The following is a 21349-nucleotide window of genomic DNA, read 5'->3' on the forward strand; positions in this document are numbered from 1 at the left end:
CACTGTTATTTTAGTATTCTTTATATATTATATAGTCTCTATGTGGTGAAAATCAACTTTTTAATGTTGTTTATATGTCTGTGGTGTTTTTAAAATGCTTTAAGACAAACCATGTGCAAATTCATGAGTCAATATCATTGCTAAGTATTTTGTCTTTAAAACTGCAGTGATCTAAAGACAGTTTCAAAAATGTGGTTTGAAATTGCTGGTGTTTCTGACATCACAAACTACCCTGTAACCAATCACGTCAACGTGTGGGCGGGCTTTAACATATCATTAACTATAACTGCTCTGAAGCAGGGGAGTCTTAAGAGAAGGTTATCCCGGTATATTTTTCTGCTGATATCGGGTAGATTTAGCTATATAGTGGGTGTATGATGTATATTTTGATGTTAAGATGAACTATATGCCCGTTTCCACTGACGTTCTGAGGAGTTCAAAGCATTTGTAAGGATACTGATTGTTAAAAGGCAGCTATCGGACTCTGACATGGCAAACGGGAACATGGTTTGTATAACATTAGCAACACATTATCAGCTGTTTGATAACATAGTCAAGCAAAAGGCTAATCATATTAATTACCGTTATGTGTCTGACGTCTGAGCTTGTGCGAGTAAAGGCGGGGCTAATTAACATATATCTGCATACTAAATGAGGCAAGGGAGTAGAGTTACATTCAAGCTATTTTGAGGCATGGGGAATTTTTTTCACAGGAAAAAACTTTTAAATATGTAATTTTGTTGATCAAAGATGAGATTTAAGGGATACAATTATTTATTTATTTATTAATATTTCAAATTAGCTTTTTATATTTTCAAATGGCAGGTGTATATTTAAAGTATATCCATTTAGTCCAGAAGAAATTCAATTTCTGATCCTTCTTTGTAACTTTTACGTTAGCTAAGTTTTTAACCTATGTTGCCATTTGTTGTGCCAATTGTTTTGTTTGCGCAAAAACATGACAAATAATAAAAAAATAATCCACATGAATTGAAAGTTTCAGTCCAAATTTTCTGAAGAGACTCGATCGCTTTATATGATGAACAGATTGAATTTAGGCTTTTATTTCAATTCATATTGAGTAGTTTTAAGATCTCTATGAAATTTATGAAGCGTCAAAGTAATATTTGTTTCACTGTCAATGGAGGGACAGAAATCTCTAAGATTTCATTAAAAAATCCGAAGATAAATGAAAGCCTTACAGGTGTAGAATGACATGAGGGTGAGTAAATTATGACAGAATTTTCATTTTTGGGTGAACTAACCCTTTAATGGGGACTCGTTGATCAAGAAAAACTAAATTACAATGTCTTGATCAACATTATAAGTGGCATCTTATAATGTGTTCCTCTCTAGTGCAAACAGTTCATGCAAGAAATGCCACATGACATGCTTGCTTTAACATCCAGTTTGTGCCATACTACATATACTTCCACATATCATAAATTAGGAAAAAACAACTTCTGATTTTGCATTCATAGAGAAGCTTCCATGATCTGATCAGCACTGAGGGAAGAATCTACACGGACTAATGTGGTGTGTGGTAAAAGAGTGGTGGAAATAAGGAAGGATGACTGGGTTGCAGAACAAAAAGGGGAAGTAACAAATAGATCTGACTAAAAGAAAGAAACAAAGAGAGAGAGAGAGAGAGAGAGAGAGAGATGGATGAGTTTTAGGGCAGCAGAGACAGTCGTAGTTGTTTAAAGCCTGGAGGTTAACCACAACATCCTCAATGCAGTGGAGGGGACTTGTTCTCAGAAAAGGAGGGAGGGGAACCGTCCAAAATAGAGGGAGGCTTTTTATGGTACAAGAAACACCCATATTATATCATTTCATCAATGTGCTGTTCATTTCTTCTGATGTGCGGAATCTGAGGAGGACCGAGAGAAAACGAGGGGATGGGAAAGATTGTGAGGAATTCCCCCATGTGCTCGTCCTGTGGTCAAGTCCTAACAAGACACACTGTAGTGTGGGTGAAGGGTGCATATATTTATGTGTACTATATGGGGTAAAGATCTTGGTAAACTCTTTCCAGTATCCTCCTGAATATTGAATAATAAACAAAGGCAACAATAAACTAGTGTAAAATGGTCAAACTGAATTATATAAAACATAATAGGCCAATGTCTCTAAACAGTCTTGATCGTATTTGAAAGCAACATGTGTTTTTACCAGATCCATGCAAATAGTCTAACAAAGAAACTAGCTCTTTTGTTCTGGTGCAGAGAAGGGAATTCAAATCAGATGGACTGGATTGTGTGTTCACATTTGCATTTCGTCAATAAGAATGAGACGTCATACAGTACATGCAAAACAAGGATTACTAAATCACGCATCATGATGTATACTGTATATACTAAAACAAGTAATACAAAAAAAAGCATTGCAAACAACAAAGAACATCAGAAAAAACAGCGCTGCATCGTCACAAAAGTTTAAGCCTTGACAATTTAAATATTAATTTTGTTACTTTGCGCACACAACCAAGGCGCATGCCCAGAAATCCGCGTCTCAGACACTGCACGAATACTAAACTTAGCTCTCTTTCATGTCTTCTTGCACTCGAGTGGACAAATTCACACAGAATTAAGTCAAAAAATAGCAATCATTCTAGTAAACATAGTCAGTTATGTCTTAAAGGTACAATTTGTGATATTTTTTTCCGCTAGAGGTCGCTAGAAGCCTATTCAAAACAAAGGCGTAGTTTGATGACGCCAAGTTTTAGGGCGGAAACTTGGGACATGTGGTCTCCATCTCAACGGACGGTGCAAAAGAATAGGGATTGGAGTCTGGAAGAACTCATGTTCGTGGATGCGATTATTAACGTTACTGTAGTATGAAGCAGAGCAGGACAGAGTTTTGCGGGAGCTGAACGAGGAGCTGGAAACACTGATCAACACACGCCTCACGAGCAGCCGGACTTTTTTTATGACACAGTCGCCGGCGCCGCTTCCGCTTTTCCGGTCATGAGTTTACGGGAGCTGTCCTTGTCGACAGAACCAGCGGCAGATGGTAAACAGTAATTATGTTCCATAAATAAGTAACACAATCCACCATAAAACGTGCAAGAATTAAATAAGGAACTGCTTGAAGCAAGCTAGTGGTTTGCTGGACACTAGACACTACTTCCGCATTTGTCCACGGCACTGTTGTCATGTGGTTTCTACGTCAGTAAAGGCGGTAACAAAGGTAACTGACGTCATTGACAGGCGACTGCACTGCCCCGTGTCACTGTTTAGAATGGGAATTTTCTCATTATTTACAAGTAGTTGAAAACATTAGAGATATTGTTTGTAATCAGCTGGACAAAATATATAACACTAGCCTAGTGGTTTTTGGATATTTTACATATTGTACCTTTAAGTGAACGTAAACAGTTGAGAAAGTAAATGTATGTGTACAGTGTTAGTATATTAGATCCGTGCATTCGCTCTTAAAGTGAAAGCATCACAATATTCCTTATACTGTCTGTTTTTAATGTTAATCAACCAAAAGGTTTGCGCAAAACTCGCCGATGTTCCCACTGGATGTGCAATATTCCATTGTAGAATGAAAAGACTAAAAGAAACTTCCATTTCTAGGAAGACCACATGATATGATTTAAAAAAGGGAGCATTAAAAAACAAAATCTCTGAATATTTTCCGCAATCTAAAACCTACTTTCCAATCTATCTAAAGGACTAAATGTGGTGATGACGTAATACCAGAATGAGTGGCACTCATCTGGCTCACGCACACATCTGTCCTTCTGCCAGCTAATGACTCAAATACATATAAATACACATGCTAATTAAATATGATAGTTTAAAAGGGGGCAGTCATACCCACTCTGCAGGGTTACACCCACAAACTACATCCTAGATCTGCAGCAGAGAGGGTTGTGGTGACAAGTCATCATTTCAGTTGTTTTCTTTCTTTTGAAAGCTAGTGGTGTGTGCAAGCTCAACTCAATAGAAGACCCATTTCTTTTTCTTTTTCTTTACTTTTCTGTAATGGAGCGTGCCATCAGCCATCAACAACCAGAGCCACCTCTAGTACAGGATTTACCCCAGTGAACTTAACATAGACCTCAAGCAGCCTATAAAACCAATGCAGCTGTGATAGGACTGTATTCAGACAAAACAGTTAAACATGATCTAATACAGAAGCTGATATTATTTTTATACCTTTTTTTAAAAAATAAAGCATATTATTATTATTATTATTATTAATAAATAATAAAATAGTATTATAATAACATAATATTATATTACTGAATATTATTATTTTTATATTTTACTGCTTTATCCAACAACAAATTCCCTACACATAAACACTCTATGGCAATGCACACTGCAATGTACAGTGACCATGAAATCAAAAATTCGATTTTTTATGGAATATTGCAGTACTTATTATAAAGTATTTATCCGTGCACAATTATTTATTTTTTTAATTAATGTGCTCTTATAAGCTTTAAGCAAAATAACTTCCTCTCCCTCTTGCACGTGGCCTCACTCACATGACACCGACCAATAGCAAACCACAACCATCCAATCAATTCCCAATGGACAAAATCAAGTCTCACATTACAGTCTGTCTTATTTGAGAAGCTTTTTCACTCAGTTATACATCACAATAGGATGATGTATAATCCATTTCATGCAGACCTTAAAGGTACACTATGTAACTTTTGGCCCTCTAGGAGAAAAAAAAAGGCATGCATTTTGTGGAAGAACATAGTTTTGGTTGTGCTTTGGCTCTGCGTGACTGTGTGGATGAATATGGTTATTCTACTGCTCATAAAACATTCACTACTAGGCTTAAGAGATATAACCAGTTTAGATGGAAAAGATCTAAAGCCGAGCTGTAGATGATACTGTAGATTTACCCATTAATAGACACGGTACTTCCTTGAAAATAAATTCCAGCACAGTGCTACAACAACCATAATGAAATGACCCTTCATAATAGATAATGCTTTACAATGAACTCTGTTAGAGAGCTACATATGACAGTTTACCTGTTCAATAAAATACCTTACTCACCTGTTGAGTAACAAAAACACCATCTCCGCGTCACTTTAACAACATTTCAAATCCCTCAGTTCTTGCCATCTCCGAAAAGCCAATCCAATGTTGATTTTTGTTTTATTACAAACTTTGTTGCATTCTCTTTTTGCCAGCAAACTATCCAATGTTCTGTGTTTTTTAAAAATGGGTGATTCCCCGGAGGTTGGAGATTTAGTGTGTTTCATGTCAACCATACACTCGTAAACGGAGCCGGAGCAACTTTTCTCTATTTAGAGATATGATAGGCGAGTGACGTATGTCTGCAATTTCCAGTGAAAACCATCCTGCTCGATCTAAAATATACATATAACATTTATAATAGACTTACCATAGTGAATCAGTGCAAGACAAAACACGTTTTGGAAGAAGGCTTGACGATGTATTGACAATATTATTTACTTTTGAACAAAAAAGCGTACAAGGACATTTAAATGTAGAAGTGATTCCATATTTTGTGTATGTAAACAATACAAAAGTGGATCGTGGTCAAGGCAGAGAGAAAGAAGAATTGGGTACCTGTCAGCATCTCCCTGGCCGGCGGAGGCGTTACGCTGCAGACTTTCCCGTACCATTGCCATCCCATCCGGCAACCTGTTCAATCGCCGCGTATACAGACTCAATCCCCCATCCGTCATGTACCTGAGAAAACACGCAGGGATACTACATTACACACCTTTATTTGAAGTAATCTAATAATAATAATAATAAAAGAGAAAATAACATTCAAAAGCAATGAAACTGCTCACTTACAGTATGCATAACCATCGACTAATAATATAATATAATATAATATAATATAATATAATATAATATAATATAATATAATATAATATAATATAATATAATATAATATAATATAATATAATATAATATAATATAATATAATATAATATAACAATTGATAATATTGATCTAGACAATGCAGAGTTCAACTCTGACTTTTTAAATTTGTTCCAGATGATAGAGTGGAGAGAAAAAGAATGAAAAATTCCTGGAGGCTGCAATGAAGTAAATTTGAAATATAAATACTAAAAAAGTCTTTTGGGACACTAAGTCTTTGCTACTAATGCTGGCCATCAGACCTTACAGATAAATATATATTCTATATAATCAGTCTAAGTAAAACGCAGCTTAGGTTTCAGACTGTCTAGCTGTTTAAGGTAAATAGGATGTTTAATGAAAAAAAAGTCAGCGGTAGAACTAGTATGGACATCTCAATCAACTAAACTAAACAGTGTTTCAGCTAATACAGCCCTCATGACATCCAACTCTCCACTGGTTTAAATCAGGCAACAGGAAGTGTGTGTGTGTGAGAGAGAGAGACGTAAGGTTAGTGGGGTCAATGATTCTCTCTCGCACCGAAAAAAGGAAAAAAGATCATCATGTCCTCAGACAAGACTTCACATTAATCATGAATGATAATCACACATACACACTTCATACTATATAATATATAATGAAAATATATAATAAAAAACATCAACCTTCAACTAACTGCTACCATCTAATACAGATGTGTGCATGTAAAACTCACAGTTTCACTGAAGCAACATCACTCATTTCTTTATCCATTCATTCACACGTCTATAAGGTTTAGATGGGAGAAAGCACCACTTGGAGAAACAAACCCTCACATAACTAAAACAAAATCAGATACTTTTCCAAATATTTGCCCTGTCAATAGATTCCTCACTACTTGCCGTCACTCACTCTCCTATACTTCCCACAGGATACTGGAATAAAACACCTTCTTCACGCTAAAGCAGACTCACTCAAGGTAAGACAGTTGTGCGTCTGTTAGTGTGTGGTTGTGTGTGGGTACAGTGGCTCTTTGTGTAAAATCCTGTCACATCATATTGAGAATGTGCTGCTGGAATAGCTGGAGCTGGTGGGCTTATAGGTTGCCAAAACCCTCCAGACGGCCAACGGTTCATCAACATCTCTATTCAAATCACCTCCACATACTGCCAATTCTAAATTTCCCTCTACATTTCTGAGTCTATGGGGAAATTTCACAAAAAAATATAGGTTGTATTTCACCATAAAAATCGTATTTCTCATAAAAACAATACTTTAAACAGCATTGCTTTATTATATACATGTTTTATATATATTACTTCAAGCATCAACAGAAAACAGCATCAAACCTTTCTGTACTTTTTTGTACAGTAAATGTACATTTGACATTTCACAAAACATTTAAACTCTAAATGTTAATAAAATCACTTTTTTACAATCTCTAAAGGCATTAATGGTCACATGATGAATACAGATTGACAACAATGACTGACATACCTTTCAGACTTAAACATCCATCAAATGAGATGAGATCTCCTCTCAATACACGCTTTCTGGACTCTCTGATGTATTTGTTTGCAATAGCATGTGAGGTAATGAATATGTTTTGCATGTGTTTCTCTAGTGCTGGAGTATATTCTATGTCTCTACTCTTCTGTGTGTGTGTGTGACTGGCTGAAATTTATGCCGGTGTGCTGGACTGTTTGGTGAAGAGGGAGGAGGCTAAACCAACCACCCCCTTCCCCAAAACATACACACGCCTTCACATAAACACAACCCCCAACCCATGAGCAGACCGGGCCAAGACAGCCTGAAGGGGTTTTGGGAGAGGGGCAACACATGCGAAAGAGAGGGAAAAGAAAGAGAGGGAACAGGAATGAGAGTTCAGAGAGAAAAAGTACGACTAAATTGATGCCACAGATTAATGTTTGAGGCATTTGAAGAGCATGGATATTTTTCAAGGAGGAATGGCTCAATACATTACAAATGTATTTATTTTTATATTTATTTATGAGATAAATGAAATGTAAAGATGAACATATATATATACAGTGGCATGAAAAAGTATGTGAACCCCTTGCAGAATCTGTGAAAATGTGAATAATTTTGATAAAATAAGTGAGATCATACAAAATGCATGTTATTTTTTGTTTAGTACTGTCCTGAGTAAGATATTTTACATAAAAGATGTTTGCATTTAGTTCACAAGACAAAACAATAGCTGAATTTATTAAAATGGCCCCATTCAAAAGTATGTGAACCATTGATTCTCAATACTGTGTGTGGTTACCTGATGATCCACGACTGTTTTTATGTTTTGTGATGGTTGTTCATGAGTCTCTTGTTTGTCCTGAGCAGTTAAACTGAGCTCTGTTCTTCAGAAAAATCCTCCAGCTCCTGCAGATTCATCAGTTTTCAAGCATTTTTGCATATTTGAACCCTTTCCAGCAGTGACTGTAGGATTTTGAGATCTGTGTTTTCACACTGAGGACAATTGAGGGAATCAAACACAACTATTAAAAAAGGTTCAAACATTCACTGATGCTCCAGAAGAAAACACGATGCATTAAGAGCTGAGGGGTGAAAACTTTTGAATTCAAATATCAAGGTAAATTAGCCTTTCGCCGAGCCCCGCCCCCCTTAGTTACTGTTGCTTTGTCCGACAAGCCGTGGCGCTGTCACTCCACACGCATGAAAAATACATCGTGGAACAAAGAGGATACTGACCACACATCGACAGACAAGACAGAGCAGGTTACTTATGATATTAAACAAAGTCCCAGCTTTCAAACCGTGTAGTTATTAAAGAAATTCAAACAATAAAAAACGTTTTGTTGCTCTTTAATGTGTCGTGACCATGGTCGTGACAGATTGCTGTAGATCCTCAGCTCAACCGCTCGTAAAAACCGATCATCTCTTCATATTAGTCCATGAACATGAGAATGAATGTTGTTTCAAATGCGGAAAGACGTCAATATACACCATTTTTCAAGTTTAACTCCACCGAGGTTAATCTTTTAACTACTGGCTGCTTTGTCAGACAAAATGGCGGATGCAGCGTTCTGATTGGTTAGATTGGTCAATCAAACTCTCGGCAAAAGGTCAATTGTACTTAATTTTTCTTCTGGGAAACATGCAAGTATCTTCTGTTGGTTCCAAAGGGCAGTACTAAATGAAAAACAATGATATTTAAACAAAATAAGAAAAATTGTGACGTCTTCATCCTGTTCAAAAGTTTTCACACCCCGACTCTTAATGCGTCGTGTTTCCTTCTGGAGCATCAGTGAATGTTTGAACCTTTTTTAATAGTTCTGTTTGAGTCCCTCAATTGTCCTCAGTATGAAAACACAGATCTCAGATCTCCTACAGTCACTGCTGGAAAGGGTTCAAACATGCAAAAATGCTTGAAAACTGATGAATCTGCAGGAGCTGGAGGATTTTTCTGAAGAAGAGAGCTCAGTTTAACTGCTCAGGACAAACAAGAGACTCATGAACAACCATCACACAACATAAAAACAGTCGTGGATCATCAGGTAACCACACACAGTATTGAGAATCAATGGTTCACATACTTATGAATCTCAATGATCTTCATTTAGGCTTCATTGCCTTTATGCTAAATATAATTTAACTTAAATGAGATATATAACAAAAGAGATATATTTAAAAATAAAAATGTAAAAGCAACAGCATGTATAAATATATAATAATAATTTTAAATATATATATTTTTAAATCCCAAAACCATGAATATGAGACTCAATCTTGAGAAAATGTATGTGTTTATATGTGTATATCGGGATCACACGCTGTCTGAGGTGTCTGTGTGACCGCTTAGGGTCTGTCAGTCAGCATGAGTAAGATCCATGCGTTTCGATCAGCATGAGTTTGAAAATGACATTTCATTTTTTCAGACTCTTGTCATCACAGATTCGCTAAGAATATTCACAAAAGTTAGAACGCTGTGCTTTAAAATGATACCAAACGTGTGCTGAGAGGAAGCACGAGTGGTGAAGTTAGCAGAGAAAAATGGCATTTTTCATGGTCAAAGGAAAGGTACTCCTCTCAGAAAACACACAAATAAAGATACTTTTAGATGTTTAATTGCTATTTGAAGCATTTGGATTGCTAGACAAGGGCTGAATGAACTCATTTTTGTTGAAACCTCAAATTCGACCAAAATTGACATATGTGACCTGTTTAGCCTGTAGCTCGAAATTGGCCCGTGTGCATTCCAACTCATTTTACCAGCACAAGTCACATATTTTCATGACAATTAAGCACATTGCTCAAATATTCGAAGATGTTTTAAAAAAATACAAAAACACCAGCCTATATTAAATATCCTATAATAATTTACTTTAAAAAAAATAAAAAAATCTCAGAAGCCCAAACATTAGACAGTCAATCTCAAGACAATCTTCTAAATGGTTTCATGAATTCACACTTTAAAAAAAATGTATGTGTGAACAAAAACTAACACAAATGCACAGTCTAAACAAGCTAAAGCACTGAATGCCATGCAAGACTATCCTGTCAAACTTTAACCAGCTTTCACCTCCACAGATGACACAATTCCCAGCATTTCCATCTTATTCCAGATAATTATTTGTTTTATGGAAATGTCAGTAGCCTCACAGACGCTGTTCCACAGTGTCAGTAATAAAAGCCTCTTTTAAGTAAAGAACATATTCATTTCAGCACGATACATATGATGTAATGTGACTGTCGCTCCATTATCAAAGTGCTGTCATGAATAAAGGAAGGAGATCATATTAGCTCAACCTGTACGTGTTCATATACAGAGCAGCCTGGGGTGAATTTCTACAGTAAAGCTTTTAACCCGTCAGTCCAGATTGGACTGTGAAAACAACCACTTTGAGGCTTGGGAAATCAGATCCAACAGAAGTATTATGGGAGGCTCTTTCCACGATGGATCTGGTTCAAACATGTCAGTGCACTTTAAGATCTATATAGCTTCCCAATACCGATCTCACTTCCCTCAATGCTTATGACATCATCTATTGTACAGGGGATCCTCTAGTTTAAGAGACATTTATTAAAGCGCATAGGTGACTCCTTTGGGTCTGTATTGGCTTTTCAGTTAAGTGTCAGTGTTAAAGGGCTTTGCATTCAAAATGTCAAAATTACAATAGCACCCCTTCAATATGCAGTAAAAGGGAGCAAACGAGTGATTGTGACAGGATTTTGATACATGGATTTTGTCGGACGTTTAAATTGTATATTAATTACCATTTTGCACCCAGAAGTCAGGCTTAAGGCCAGGTGTAATTGCAGCCTGTCACCCGTCCCGTTCTCTATAATCTGGTATAATGTTACAGGCACTAGAACGGTTTGTAGTGCTCAAACCACACAGGAAGACTGTGATTGTGAGGAAATAATAACATAAGAGGTTTAAACTGCACATTATCACAGTCAAGGTACGCAGAGAGCTTGTTTCAGCATGAAGGGGGCGTTAAATCCGTGTTACATCGCGCCTTCAGTCTGTACACTCAGTACAGGGGATGCAAAAGACGCTTTTATTCCTGCCCAAAGGGCCAGTGCAAGGCGAGAGTATTTATTGCATTTAATGTGCTCATCTGCGTCATCAGACGTCAAAAGTAACATACACCTGAGTTAAAACCTACTCGTGAGAATCGAATCAGCGAATCAGGGCAACACTGATTCCACCACAAAAGCACACACATTCCCAAACACTTCAATAGTGTCTATCTTGAGCTCTTACGCGAGGACAGTAGAGCGGAAAAAATACAAATCCATTTCAGCTTTTAAGAGCGCTCCAAAAAATGTCAAACACACCTACTTTTATAACGTAATTTTAGCGAAAATCAGCATATTAGAATGATTTCTGATGGATCATGTGACACTGAAGACTGGAGTAATGATGCTGGAAATTCAGCTTTGATCACAGGAATAAATTACATTTTTAAATATATTAAAACCAGGGATGCAAACAGGTAAGGGGGGGAAAAAGGTGATATGTTTTAGACATTTGCTTTACATGCTCATTTGAAGTTACTTTAAGGTTTTTTATTTATTTATTTTTTATTAACTTATGGCCCGGTTTCACAGACAGGGCTTAGCCTAAGCCAGGATTAGGCCTTAGTTTAGGGCATTTAAGTTGCATTTATAAACGTACACTAAAACAAACAAAAAATTACTGGTGTGCATCTTGAGACAAAATAATGGCACTGACATATTTTAAGATCTGTCAGTACAAGTTACTTTCAGTTAAAACAGCTCAAAGATGCATTTTAGTCTAGGACTAGTTTAAGCCTTGTCTGTGAAACCGGGGGAAAATGGCCAAAACTGTAATTTTTTCATGATTTTTTTTACCAAAATCAAGATAGAATACATTTGGTCAAAATCTCATGTTATAAAAGATGAAGTGCTATGTAGGTTATGTAAGACAATATTGGCTGATTAGACAGCAAAACTGAGCTGAAATGCAAACTGTTTGCTCTCTCTCTTCACTGTTCCTGCATCTCAGACCTCAAATACATAAAATATTACCCTTTATAGACATAGTTTTTAAAGTAAAGAGTAAAGGAAACACTGTACAGTTCTCTGTACCCCCCCCCCCCCCCCCCCATCCCATAAAAACACTTTCTCCTTGGGTCTATGCAAATCCCATAGGTGATCTATACATCGGTCTAATGTCTAACGATCCGATGCATCAATGCAATGCGTAAAAAATCGATACCTGTGGGCTAATTATAGAGGCACCTTTGTTTTAACACTCTCCACATTTTCACACAATATCAGTCTATGCATTATCACCAACGCATGCATTCTCGTTTAAACTACCTTTCAGAACTTGTGAAAGACACTCGGGACAGTTGATGGAACTGTCACTGAAAGAATATGGTCAATAAACTGCCGCACAGGAGCACCGCGCACTGTGACTGTGTTGCTTCAAGCGCATCATTCTGCACACGGGATGCACGCAAGTGCTTTGTGCCGCTCTGTATTAGAGCCTTTATAATACATTTGCACAATGAAAGAATATTAATAGCCTGTCTTGTTTTGTACTACCTATAATATGTTGTTGCTTCATTAAAAACCTGTGCTATGCATTTAAAAGAAATGTCTTTTAATTATGTGTGTGTGTGTGTGTGTGTGTATATGCATTCCTTGTTTATCGTTTTTTTGACATTACACATTTTAGCACAGAACTAAAATACTTTCTTGACTGTTGTCATGTCATAAGCTGTCATTAGATTACTGTGTGAATTTTTTATTTGTGGATGTCCCAATCAGGGTTCAGGATGTGAAATTTTGAAATAAATGTTTGTTATATATTTTGGTTTCAGTTGTGAGTTAATAAAAATTTAACTGGTTGTGTAAAATAGACTCAAAATATCGAAATATTGATCGAATCGTATCATAATCGTATCACAGAACTTTTTGAGGTATCGGAAAATATCGAATCGCTGGCTATGAGAATCGATATTGTATCGAATCATGATGAACTGTCCGATTTACACCCCAAACTTTTGAATGGTATATATTTTACTGAATTAGCACATTTCCTAAAACAATGCCCAAATGTAAAATGTGTCTCTTAGTTAACATTATCCATTAGATTTAATAAGGTAATCATAAAACTTGCCCTTAAAGGGATAGTTCATCCAAAAATGAAAAACTGTCTCTCTTCACTTAGAAGAAGATAGCCATATACACCTAGCCCAGCTTAAGGGTGAGTAAATTATGGGATAATTTTTATTTTTGGGTTGGGGTTTTAGATGGGCTTTAAAAAATGCACCGGGAAATCAATTCTAGGAGGCAAACATTGCCCCTTAATGGAAAAGTTAATTTCTAACCTAGGTAGTCACACATTGACTTATGATTCCAATAAGAAAATGCATTAGCCCTGAGAAAAGAACATGTAAGTTCACATTTAGAGAACCATCTCACCCTCTAGTGGCTACACTGCAATAAAACAACACTAAAATGTCCACATGGATAAGTTCACAGAAAGCACAAATCATTTGATTATCTTTATGCCAAATAGTAATGTGTAAATGTATGAACATGAGAATTCTTATTACAGTAATCAGAAAAGAGACATATTTACACCAGTCCACTCCCTTAAGGCACTTAACAAAATTATTTCTCAGAAAGTTGGGGATAAGAATATGTTTGGTTGAATATCTTTTAGTACCAACAGCCACTTGTGTAAATGTTGTTGTGCACCTTTTAATTTTCATTTTACCTCCAATAAACTACATTAAGACAACAACTTTATGTATCAGCCTTTGAAAAACCACAGTAGCCATCTGTCTTAACCAATGACAACCATCTTTCACACTTACCCACTGGTCAGCTCATCAGTGCGGGCGTTCTTGGCCAGCACGTCTCCATCACTCATATAGCCACTCATTTCCAGACCCACACCTGCCAGCTCCAGATCATCCACCCTGTCTCCCAGCTCCAGACCACAGACGGCGCTGCCGCGCGCTGCCAGCTGCTTCCGTAGAGGAGCCTGGTACAGATACCGGCCCTGGCCGGACGCCACCCCACCGCTCCGGGACTGATACCCGTTACCAACCGAGGGAGCGTCTCCTGCTTGTAGACGAGGACTGGACTGGCCCATGCGACTGGCCCAGGACAGCGGCGCAGATCGCGACGCCATGCTGAGGATGCTGCGACCGCTCATTTCAGTGGTCACGCCACCATCAAAAGTGGTCTCCAGTGTACTGAGAGAGAAAAAAAAAAACATTTCAAATTCAATTTCAGTCAATATTAAATCAAAATTAACTTGCTCCTTGTTTTAACAACTTCCCTTTTTCTTTGCCTTCTCTGCATCCTCATATTTTTTAACTCCTCCTCTCTAAACATCTGTCATATACAGACCAATTTTATATATATATATATATATATATATATATATATACACACACACACACACACACACACACACACACACACAGTGGGTACGTAAAGTATTCAGACCCCCTTAAATGTTTCACTCTTTGTTATATTGCAGCTATTTGCTAAAATCATTTAAGTTCATTTTTTTCCTCATCAATGTACACACAGCACCCCATATTGACAGAAAAAACACAGAATTGTTGACATTTTTGCAGATTTATTAAAAAAGAAAAACTGAAATATCACATGGTCCTAAGTATTCAGACCCTTTGCTGTGACACTCATATATTTAACTCAGGTGCTGTCCATTTCTTCTGATCATCCTTGAGATTGTTCTACACCTTCAGCTGTGTTTGATTATACTGATTAGACTTGATTAGGAAAGCCACACACCTGTCTATATAAGACCTTACAGCCCACAGTGCATGTCAGAGCAAATGAGAATCATGAGGTCAAAGGAACTGCCTGAAGAGCTCAGAGACAGAAGGCAAGGCACAGGTCTGGCCAAGGTTACAAAAACATTTTTGCTGCACTTAAGGTTCCTAAGAGCACAGTTGCCTCCATAATCCTTAAATGGAAGATGTTAGGGATGACCAGAACCCTTCCTAGAGCTGGCCGTCCGGCCAAACTGAGCTATCGGGGGAGAAGAGGTTTGGTGAGAGAGGTAAAGAAGAACCCAAAAATCACTGTGGCTGAGATCCAGAGATGCAGTCGGGAGATGGGAGAAAATTGTAGAAAGTCAACCATCACTGCAGCCCTCCACCAGTCGGGGCTTTATGGCAGAGTGGCCCGACAGAAGCCTGTCCTCAGTGCAAGACACATGAAAGCCGCATGGAGTTTGGTAGAAAACACCTGAAGGACTCCAAGATGGTGAGAAATAAGATTCTCTGGTCTGATGAGACAAAGATAGAACTTTTTGGCCTTAATTCTAAGCGGTATGTGTGGAGAAAACCAGGCACTGCTCATCACCTGTCCAATACAGTCCCAACAGTGAAGCATGGTGGTGGCAGCATCATGCTGTGGGGGTGTTTTTCAGCTGCAGGGACAGGGCGACTGGTTGCAATTGAGGGAAAGATTAATGCGGCCAAGTACAGGGATATCCTGAACGAAAACCTTCTCCAGAGTGCTCAGGACTGAAGGTTTGCCTTCCAACAAGACAATGACCCTAAGCACACAGCTAAAATAACGAAGGAGTGGCTTCACAACAACTCCGTGACTGTTCTTGAATGGCCCAGCCAGAGCCCTGACTTAAACCCAATTGAGCATCTCTGGAGAGATCTAAAAATGGCTGTCCACCAACATTTACCATCCAACCTGACAGAACTGGAGAGGATCTGCAAGGAGGAATGGCAGAGGATCCCCAAATCCAGGTGTAAAAAACTTGTTGCATTTTTCCCAAAAAGACTCATGGCTGTATAAGATCAAAAGGGTGCTTCTACTAAATACTGAGCAAAGGGTCTGAATACTTAGGACCATGTGATATTTCAGTTTTTCTTTTTTAATAAATCTGCTAAAATGTCAACAATTCTGTGTTTTTCTGTCAATATGGGGTGCTGTGTGAGAGTGAAAAATTTAAAGGGGTCTGAATACTTTCCGTACCCACTGTATATATATATCATAAATGGAAACACATTGTTCATATGAACTTCTAAAACAAAAATGTACCAAGGTATCTATAGTTTCTTTAAAAAAATGCCATGTTATTATTTACTTTTTAACATTGGTAGCTTAGGTAGTTTAGTCCTTGAAAGTACTGTTACTATGGTATTTTTCACCAAACAGATATTCGATTACAACATTTACTTTAAATATGAGAAAAGATTTTATACATAGTACTGAGGAATTGTAACTTGTAAAAGATTTTATACATAGTACTGAGGAATTGTAACTTATATCCTGACACCTCAGGAAACAAAAATGCCTTGCTGCTCTATTTTGCCCTAAAATGGACTTTTTAGGCAGTTCACAATTACTGCATGATGCCATCATAGCAATGCAGTCTGGGTCAATTAGATGAATAATCAAAAAGAGGAACAAAGGTTTTAAGAATAGACCAAGATGGAAAGAACACCAAGGAGCCAGTGGACACCCTCTATTAATTTAGAAAAAGAGTAACAAGAGTCAAGCTGAGGAAGGAATGGCTACTTGTTACTGTGTCAAAAGAGATAAAAAAAAGTGTAACCTCCAAAGGGATGGAGGTTAGGACAATAATGTGCTTTTTCCTCTCAGTTGAAACTGGCTTCATCGTTCACCAAAGAGTAAGAAATACATAGATCCATCTACCTGTGTGTAATTTGCGTCCCCCGCAAACTTGACATGGTCTCTTCTAAATTTTGCCGCAGGTCAGCAATGTTTTTCACAGTCCTTAGGCGTCTTGTCTCTGGATCTTCACCTGAAAATAGGTGTTGAAAATGAAAATGTTCACATTTTATATCATATATCAGTAAAAGCTATTCTGTTGAACTTTCTATTCATCAAAGAAACCTGAAAATGTATCACAGTTTCCAAAAAAAAAAACCTGTTTTCAACACTGATAATAATAAGAAATGTTTCTTGAGCAGCAAATCAGCATATTAGAATGATTTCTGAAGGATCATGTGAATAAAAGTAAATAAAAGTAGCATTGGTGAGCATAAGAGACTTATTTCAAAAACTTTAAAAAATCCTACAGACCCCAAACTTTTAAACAGTAGTGTAAGTTTTCTATAAACCACTTTTTTTTTTTTTTTACTGGAATAAACTTCTGAACAACATTGTCATCAACATCAACAAAATCTTTATTTTTATGATCAGATATAAATCGGACAGGTTACCTGACAGGTCCTCAGTTGAAGACTGGCTGATCTTACTGAAGCTACTGGAGTCACTACTGCGGCATCCAGAGCTTGGGTTTGTGCCAATGTTTCCTTCTGCCTCATTCTGAGACCTAAAAACACAGGGGTTAAAAATAAAAGTTGTCATTCATGTAGATAAGCATGCACACATTTTCTGTGATACTGCTGTCAGCAGAAGTCATGGCCTGACTAAAAGAATCCTTCATGGAAAAAAACAAACACAGGGCAAAGAGTGTTTCGGAGGAAATACCAGTCAAACGCTTCACAGCTGAGCCTGACGGGGAGTCATACGCATGTGAACATGTATGCACCCTTACTACAGCCATTCGCAAGGAGGTTTTTCAGTCTTTTTCAGTCAATATTGTGCTCCTGTTTTGGAATTAATCCATTTTGTTTATCGGTCCATCTAAAATGTATAACATGCTTAACAGTACATATGATTCTGCACTAGATTTTACTATACCAACTCATGTTATGTTCTTGTTAATGTGTTCTGCATGTTTTGTTTTGTTTTTTAGCATACTGTAATGACATTTGATTGTAAGGGTGTTTTGGGGTGGTTGTCATGGGGTTGCTGTTCAGCTGCAAAGCTGATTTTAAACAAATTTCTATGTGGTAGCTGGGTTTTTGGTGTTTGCTAACAGTGCTATTTTAGTATTATTTATATACTTTATAGTATTTTTTAATATTTGGAATTAGCTTTTATTTTATATATTCAATTTTAGAATTTCAGCTTAAACTTGTTTTATTTCAATTAGCTACCATTGTAACAATTCTAATGTTCTTTTCTTTTCTTTTCTTTGGACTGCATGTAAGTGAAGGAAATTAAAAATATGGCTTTTTTGGAATATTCTTTTTAGTTCACAGCAAAATACAAATTAAATCAGATTTTTACAAACCCAATTCAAATCACATTTATGTTTGTTCCACACTTGTACATGGTCTGAAAACAGAATTTGAATTAAAATCACCATCTTTAATATAAAAATATCTCACAATTCTGACATTTTCCCCTCTCAATTGTGAGTTTATATCTTGCAGTTCTGACTTATTTTAATCACAAGTCTGACTTCTTTTTCTAGCAATTCTGACTTTTTTCTTGTGATTGTGAGTTTATACCTCCAATTATATCTTTAAAAGTCTAATTCTGAAGTAAAAAAAGACTTGACCCTTCGTCTGGAGTTTGATTGACAAGCAATCTAACCAATCAGAACGCCGAATCTGCCATTTTGTCCGACAAAGCAGTCAGTAGTTAGAAGATTAACCTCGATGGAGTTAAACTTGAAAAAAATTGTGTATATTGACGTCTTTCCGCATTTGAAACAACATTCATTCTCATGTTCATTCATGTTTATTTGATGCTATAAATGGACTAGTAGGAAGAGATGATCGGTTTACGAGCCTCTTGAGCTGAGGCGCTACAACAATCTGTCACGACTATGGTCACGACACATTAAAGAGCCACAAAAAGTTTTTTATTGTTTGAATTTCTTAAAAAACTACACAGTTTGAAAGCTGGGACTTTGTTTAATATCATAAGTAACCTGCTCTGTCTTGTCTGTCGACGTGTTGTCAGTGTCCTCTTTGCTCTGCGATGTATTTTTCACTGTGTGTGGCGTGACAGCACCACGGCTTGTCGGACAAAGCAACAGTAACTAAGGAGGGCAGGTCTTTGCGAAGGGTCAATTGCAACTTTGTCATTCAGAATTGTGAGATTAGTCGCAATTACCTTTTTTATTATTTATTCCGTGGTGGAAACAAGCTTCCATAAATAAAACTTATTTTATTTCCCAAGGCATCCTTTTTCAGTGTTTTTCAGTATTTATATTTTATTGTATTTCAGCCATATTTCATTTAACGAAAACCATTTTAACAGTTTTAGTTTCAGTTAAAAATAACAACACTGGTTGCTAGATGGCTGCTCACTTGCCCAAGTGAAAAGATGATCTCTAGATAAGGCTCAAGTTCACCCTTTAAACTTAAACATACTATACGATATTTTTAGACCTGTTTTCAGCTGAAAATCCCAATACGAGTCTGACCTGTACATGAAGGGTGCTACGGTGGCTGTGTTGGGGTGGTTGTATTGCTGTTGGGGTTGAGGCAGCTGCACACTGACTGTGTTGCTGGCCGTGGATTGTGTTCCGTTGGCCACCGGGGCACCACTGTGTGTTTGGTGTCCTTTGCCCTCGGTGGAAGCCAGGCTGGAAGAAGAAGAGGAATGCCGACTGTCCCTATGAAGTCCCAGACCCCCTCCCAGACGCATACTGCGAGGCCTCTCATTATCCTTACCACCGAGAGGCAGCGCTGAGCTTTTTACCGCTCCATTTCCTGTGCTTTTACTTCCTGGTTTTGGAATTCCGCTCTGCACAGGGGCGGAGCTATCTTTCTTGGTAACGCCCATCTTGCCGCCTTTGGGTATAAAACTGGCAATTTTCGAGGCTTTCCTGGGCTCTGCCTCAGAGGGAGCAACTCCGCTTGATGGAACAACTTCCTCTTTAACTTCTTCTTTGGTCTCTACCTTTTCCGAGGCAGGGACACGCTTGGACCCCTCCTTCCCATTTTTGTCTTTCTCCTTAGCTTTTTCCTTTTCTTTCTCTACAGCTTTAGTTGAGGCTTTTTTCGCCGTGAGCGCCCGGCTAAAGGTCCGCTGTGCGATGCCCTTCAGCGCAATCTTTGGGCTGCTGGTTGTCAAGTTAACAGAACTTGATCCGTTCGTGGGTCGGACATTACCATCCATTTCCTCAAAGGGTTCTGTATTGGAACCAGCCTCGACTCTTTCCAAAACCAAACCGGCATCTTTTCCTCCTGTCGGCGTTACAGCGCCCTCTGTTTGCGTGGATGACTTGGAGCCTCCTTTGCTATTGAAAAGTTTGAGTTTCTCCAGCATGGACTTCTGAGGCACAGCTTTCGGTGGTGGATCTGCAGGCACAGGCTGCTTAGCTTGGAGATCTGGCTTGATGGAAAGCACCGTGGAGGTAGCGGTGGAGGTAGCAGTGTGCTTGGTGCTCTGAGATTTGCTTCTCCAGGGTTTGCTACTCGAGTTGGGCTGGGGGATGGCTGATGAAGATGATGAAGATGCCACAGTGCTGGTGCTAACAGAGGTGCAGGCGGACACCAGGGATGACAGAGCATGCTCAGTCACGCCTTGTGATGCGATACTCTCTGATGATTCTGGAGAGGAAACAACACGAGAGGTGATGGTGAAACACATGAAAATCAGGGAGACGGGATAAAATGGTACATAATGGACACTGAGACAGTTGGACTGCATATGTTGGAGAAGGAGTTAACAGCAAACATACAGATGAAATCAGGTTTTTACAACCCCAATTCAAAACACATTCAACAAACTCCAAATTCAAATTAAATCAGATTTTGAATCCACTTTTTGAACAGTCCAGTGTTAAGTATTATTTATATACTTCTATAGCATTTATAAATATTTTGAATCAGCTTTTATTTTTATATTTTTACTTTTCATTTTAATTGTACTTTACCTTTTAGTAATTTTGTTATATGTTTGTCATTTTTAGTTTTGACAGTTTTAGTAATCTTAGTACTTCAGTACGTCAGTACGTTTTCATGGCAACATTTCTTCAGTGAAAAGTTTTTCCAAGTTTAAAGGTGCCCTAGAATATTTTCCCTAGAATATTGTACGCCCCCAATATTTGCATATGCCAGCCCATGTTCAAGGCATTACACAAGGGCAGCAAGTATTAACGCCTGGATCTTTGCACAGCTGAATCATCAGACTAGATAAGCAAGCAA

The 21349-nt window shown here is 37.8% G+C and overlaps 1 protein-coding gene across 11 annotated transcripts in view; it reads right to left on the reverse strand.

Annotated features, from left to right (window-relative positions):
• Window positions 1-21349, reverse strand: part of nav2a (neuron navigator 2a) — a 180218-nt gene that overhangs the window by 36077 nt on the left and 122792 nt on the right. For 7 of the 11 annotated variants that reach the window (XM_067399762.1, XM_067399760.1, XM_067399755.1 and 4 more), the window contains 5 exons: window positions 19621-20752; window positions 17558-17670; window positions 17028-17136; window positions 14186-14569; window positions 5568-5711 (listed from right to left, as the gene is read on the reverse strand). In XM_067399762.1, coding sequence (XP_067255863.1) covers window positions 5568-5711; window positions 14186-14569; window positions 17028-17136; window positions 17558-17670; window positions 19621-20752 — 1882 coding nt within the window. The remainder of the gene's footprint in view (window positions 1-5567; window positions 5712-14185; window positions 14570-17027; window positions 17137-17557; window positions 17671-19620; window positions 20753-21349) is intronic. The other 4 variants (XM_067399759.1, XM_067399765.1, XM_067399758.1 and 1 more) reach the window with 1 other exon arrangement.

Source organism: Chanodichthys erythropterus, chromosome 11 (genome assembly GCF_024489055.1).
Source record: "Chanodichthys erythropterus isolate Z2021 chromosome 11, ASM2448905v1, whole genome shotgun sequence".
In the NCBI taxonomy this organism is placed as follows: domain Eukaryota; kingdom Metazoa; phylum Chordata; class Actinopteri; order Cypriniformes; family Xenocyprididae; genus Chanodichthys; species Chanodichthys erythropterus.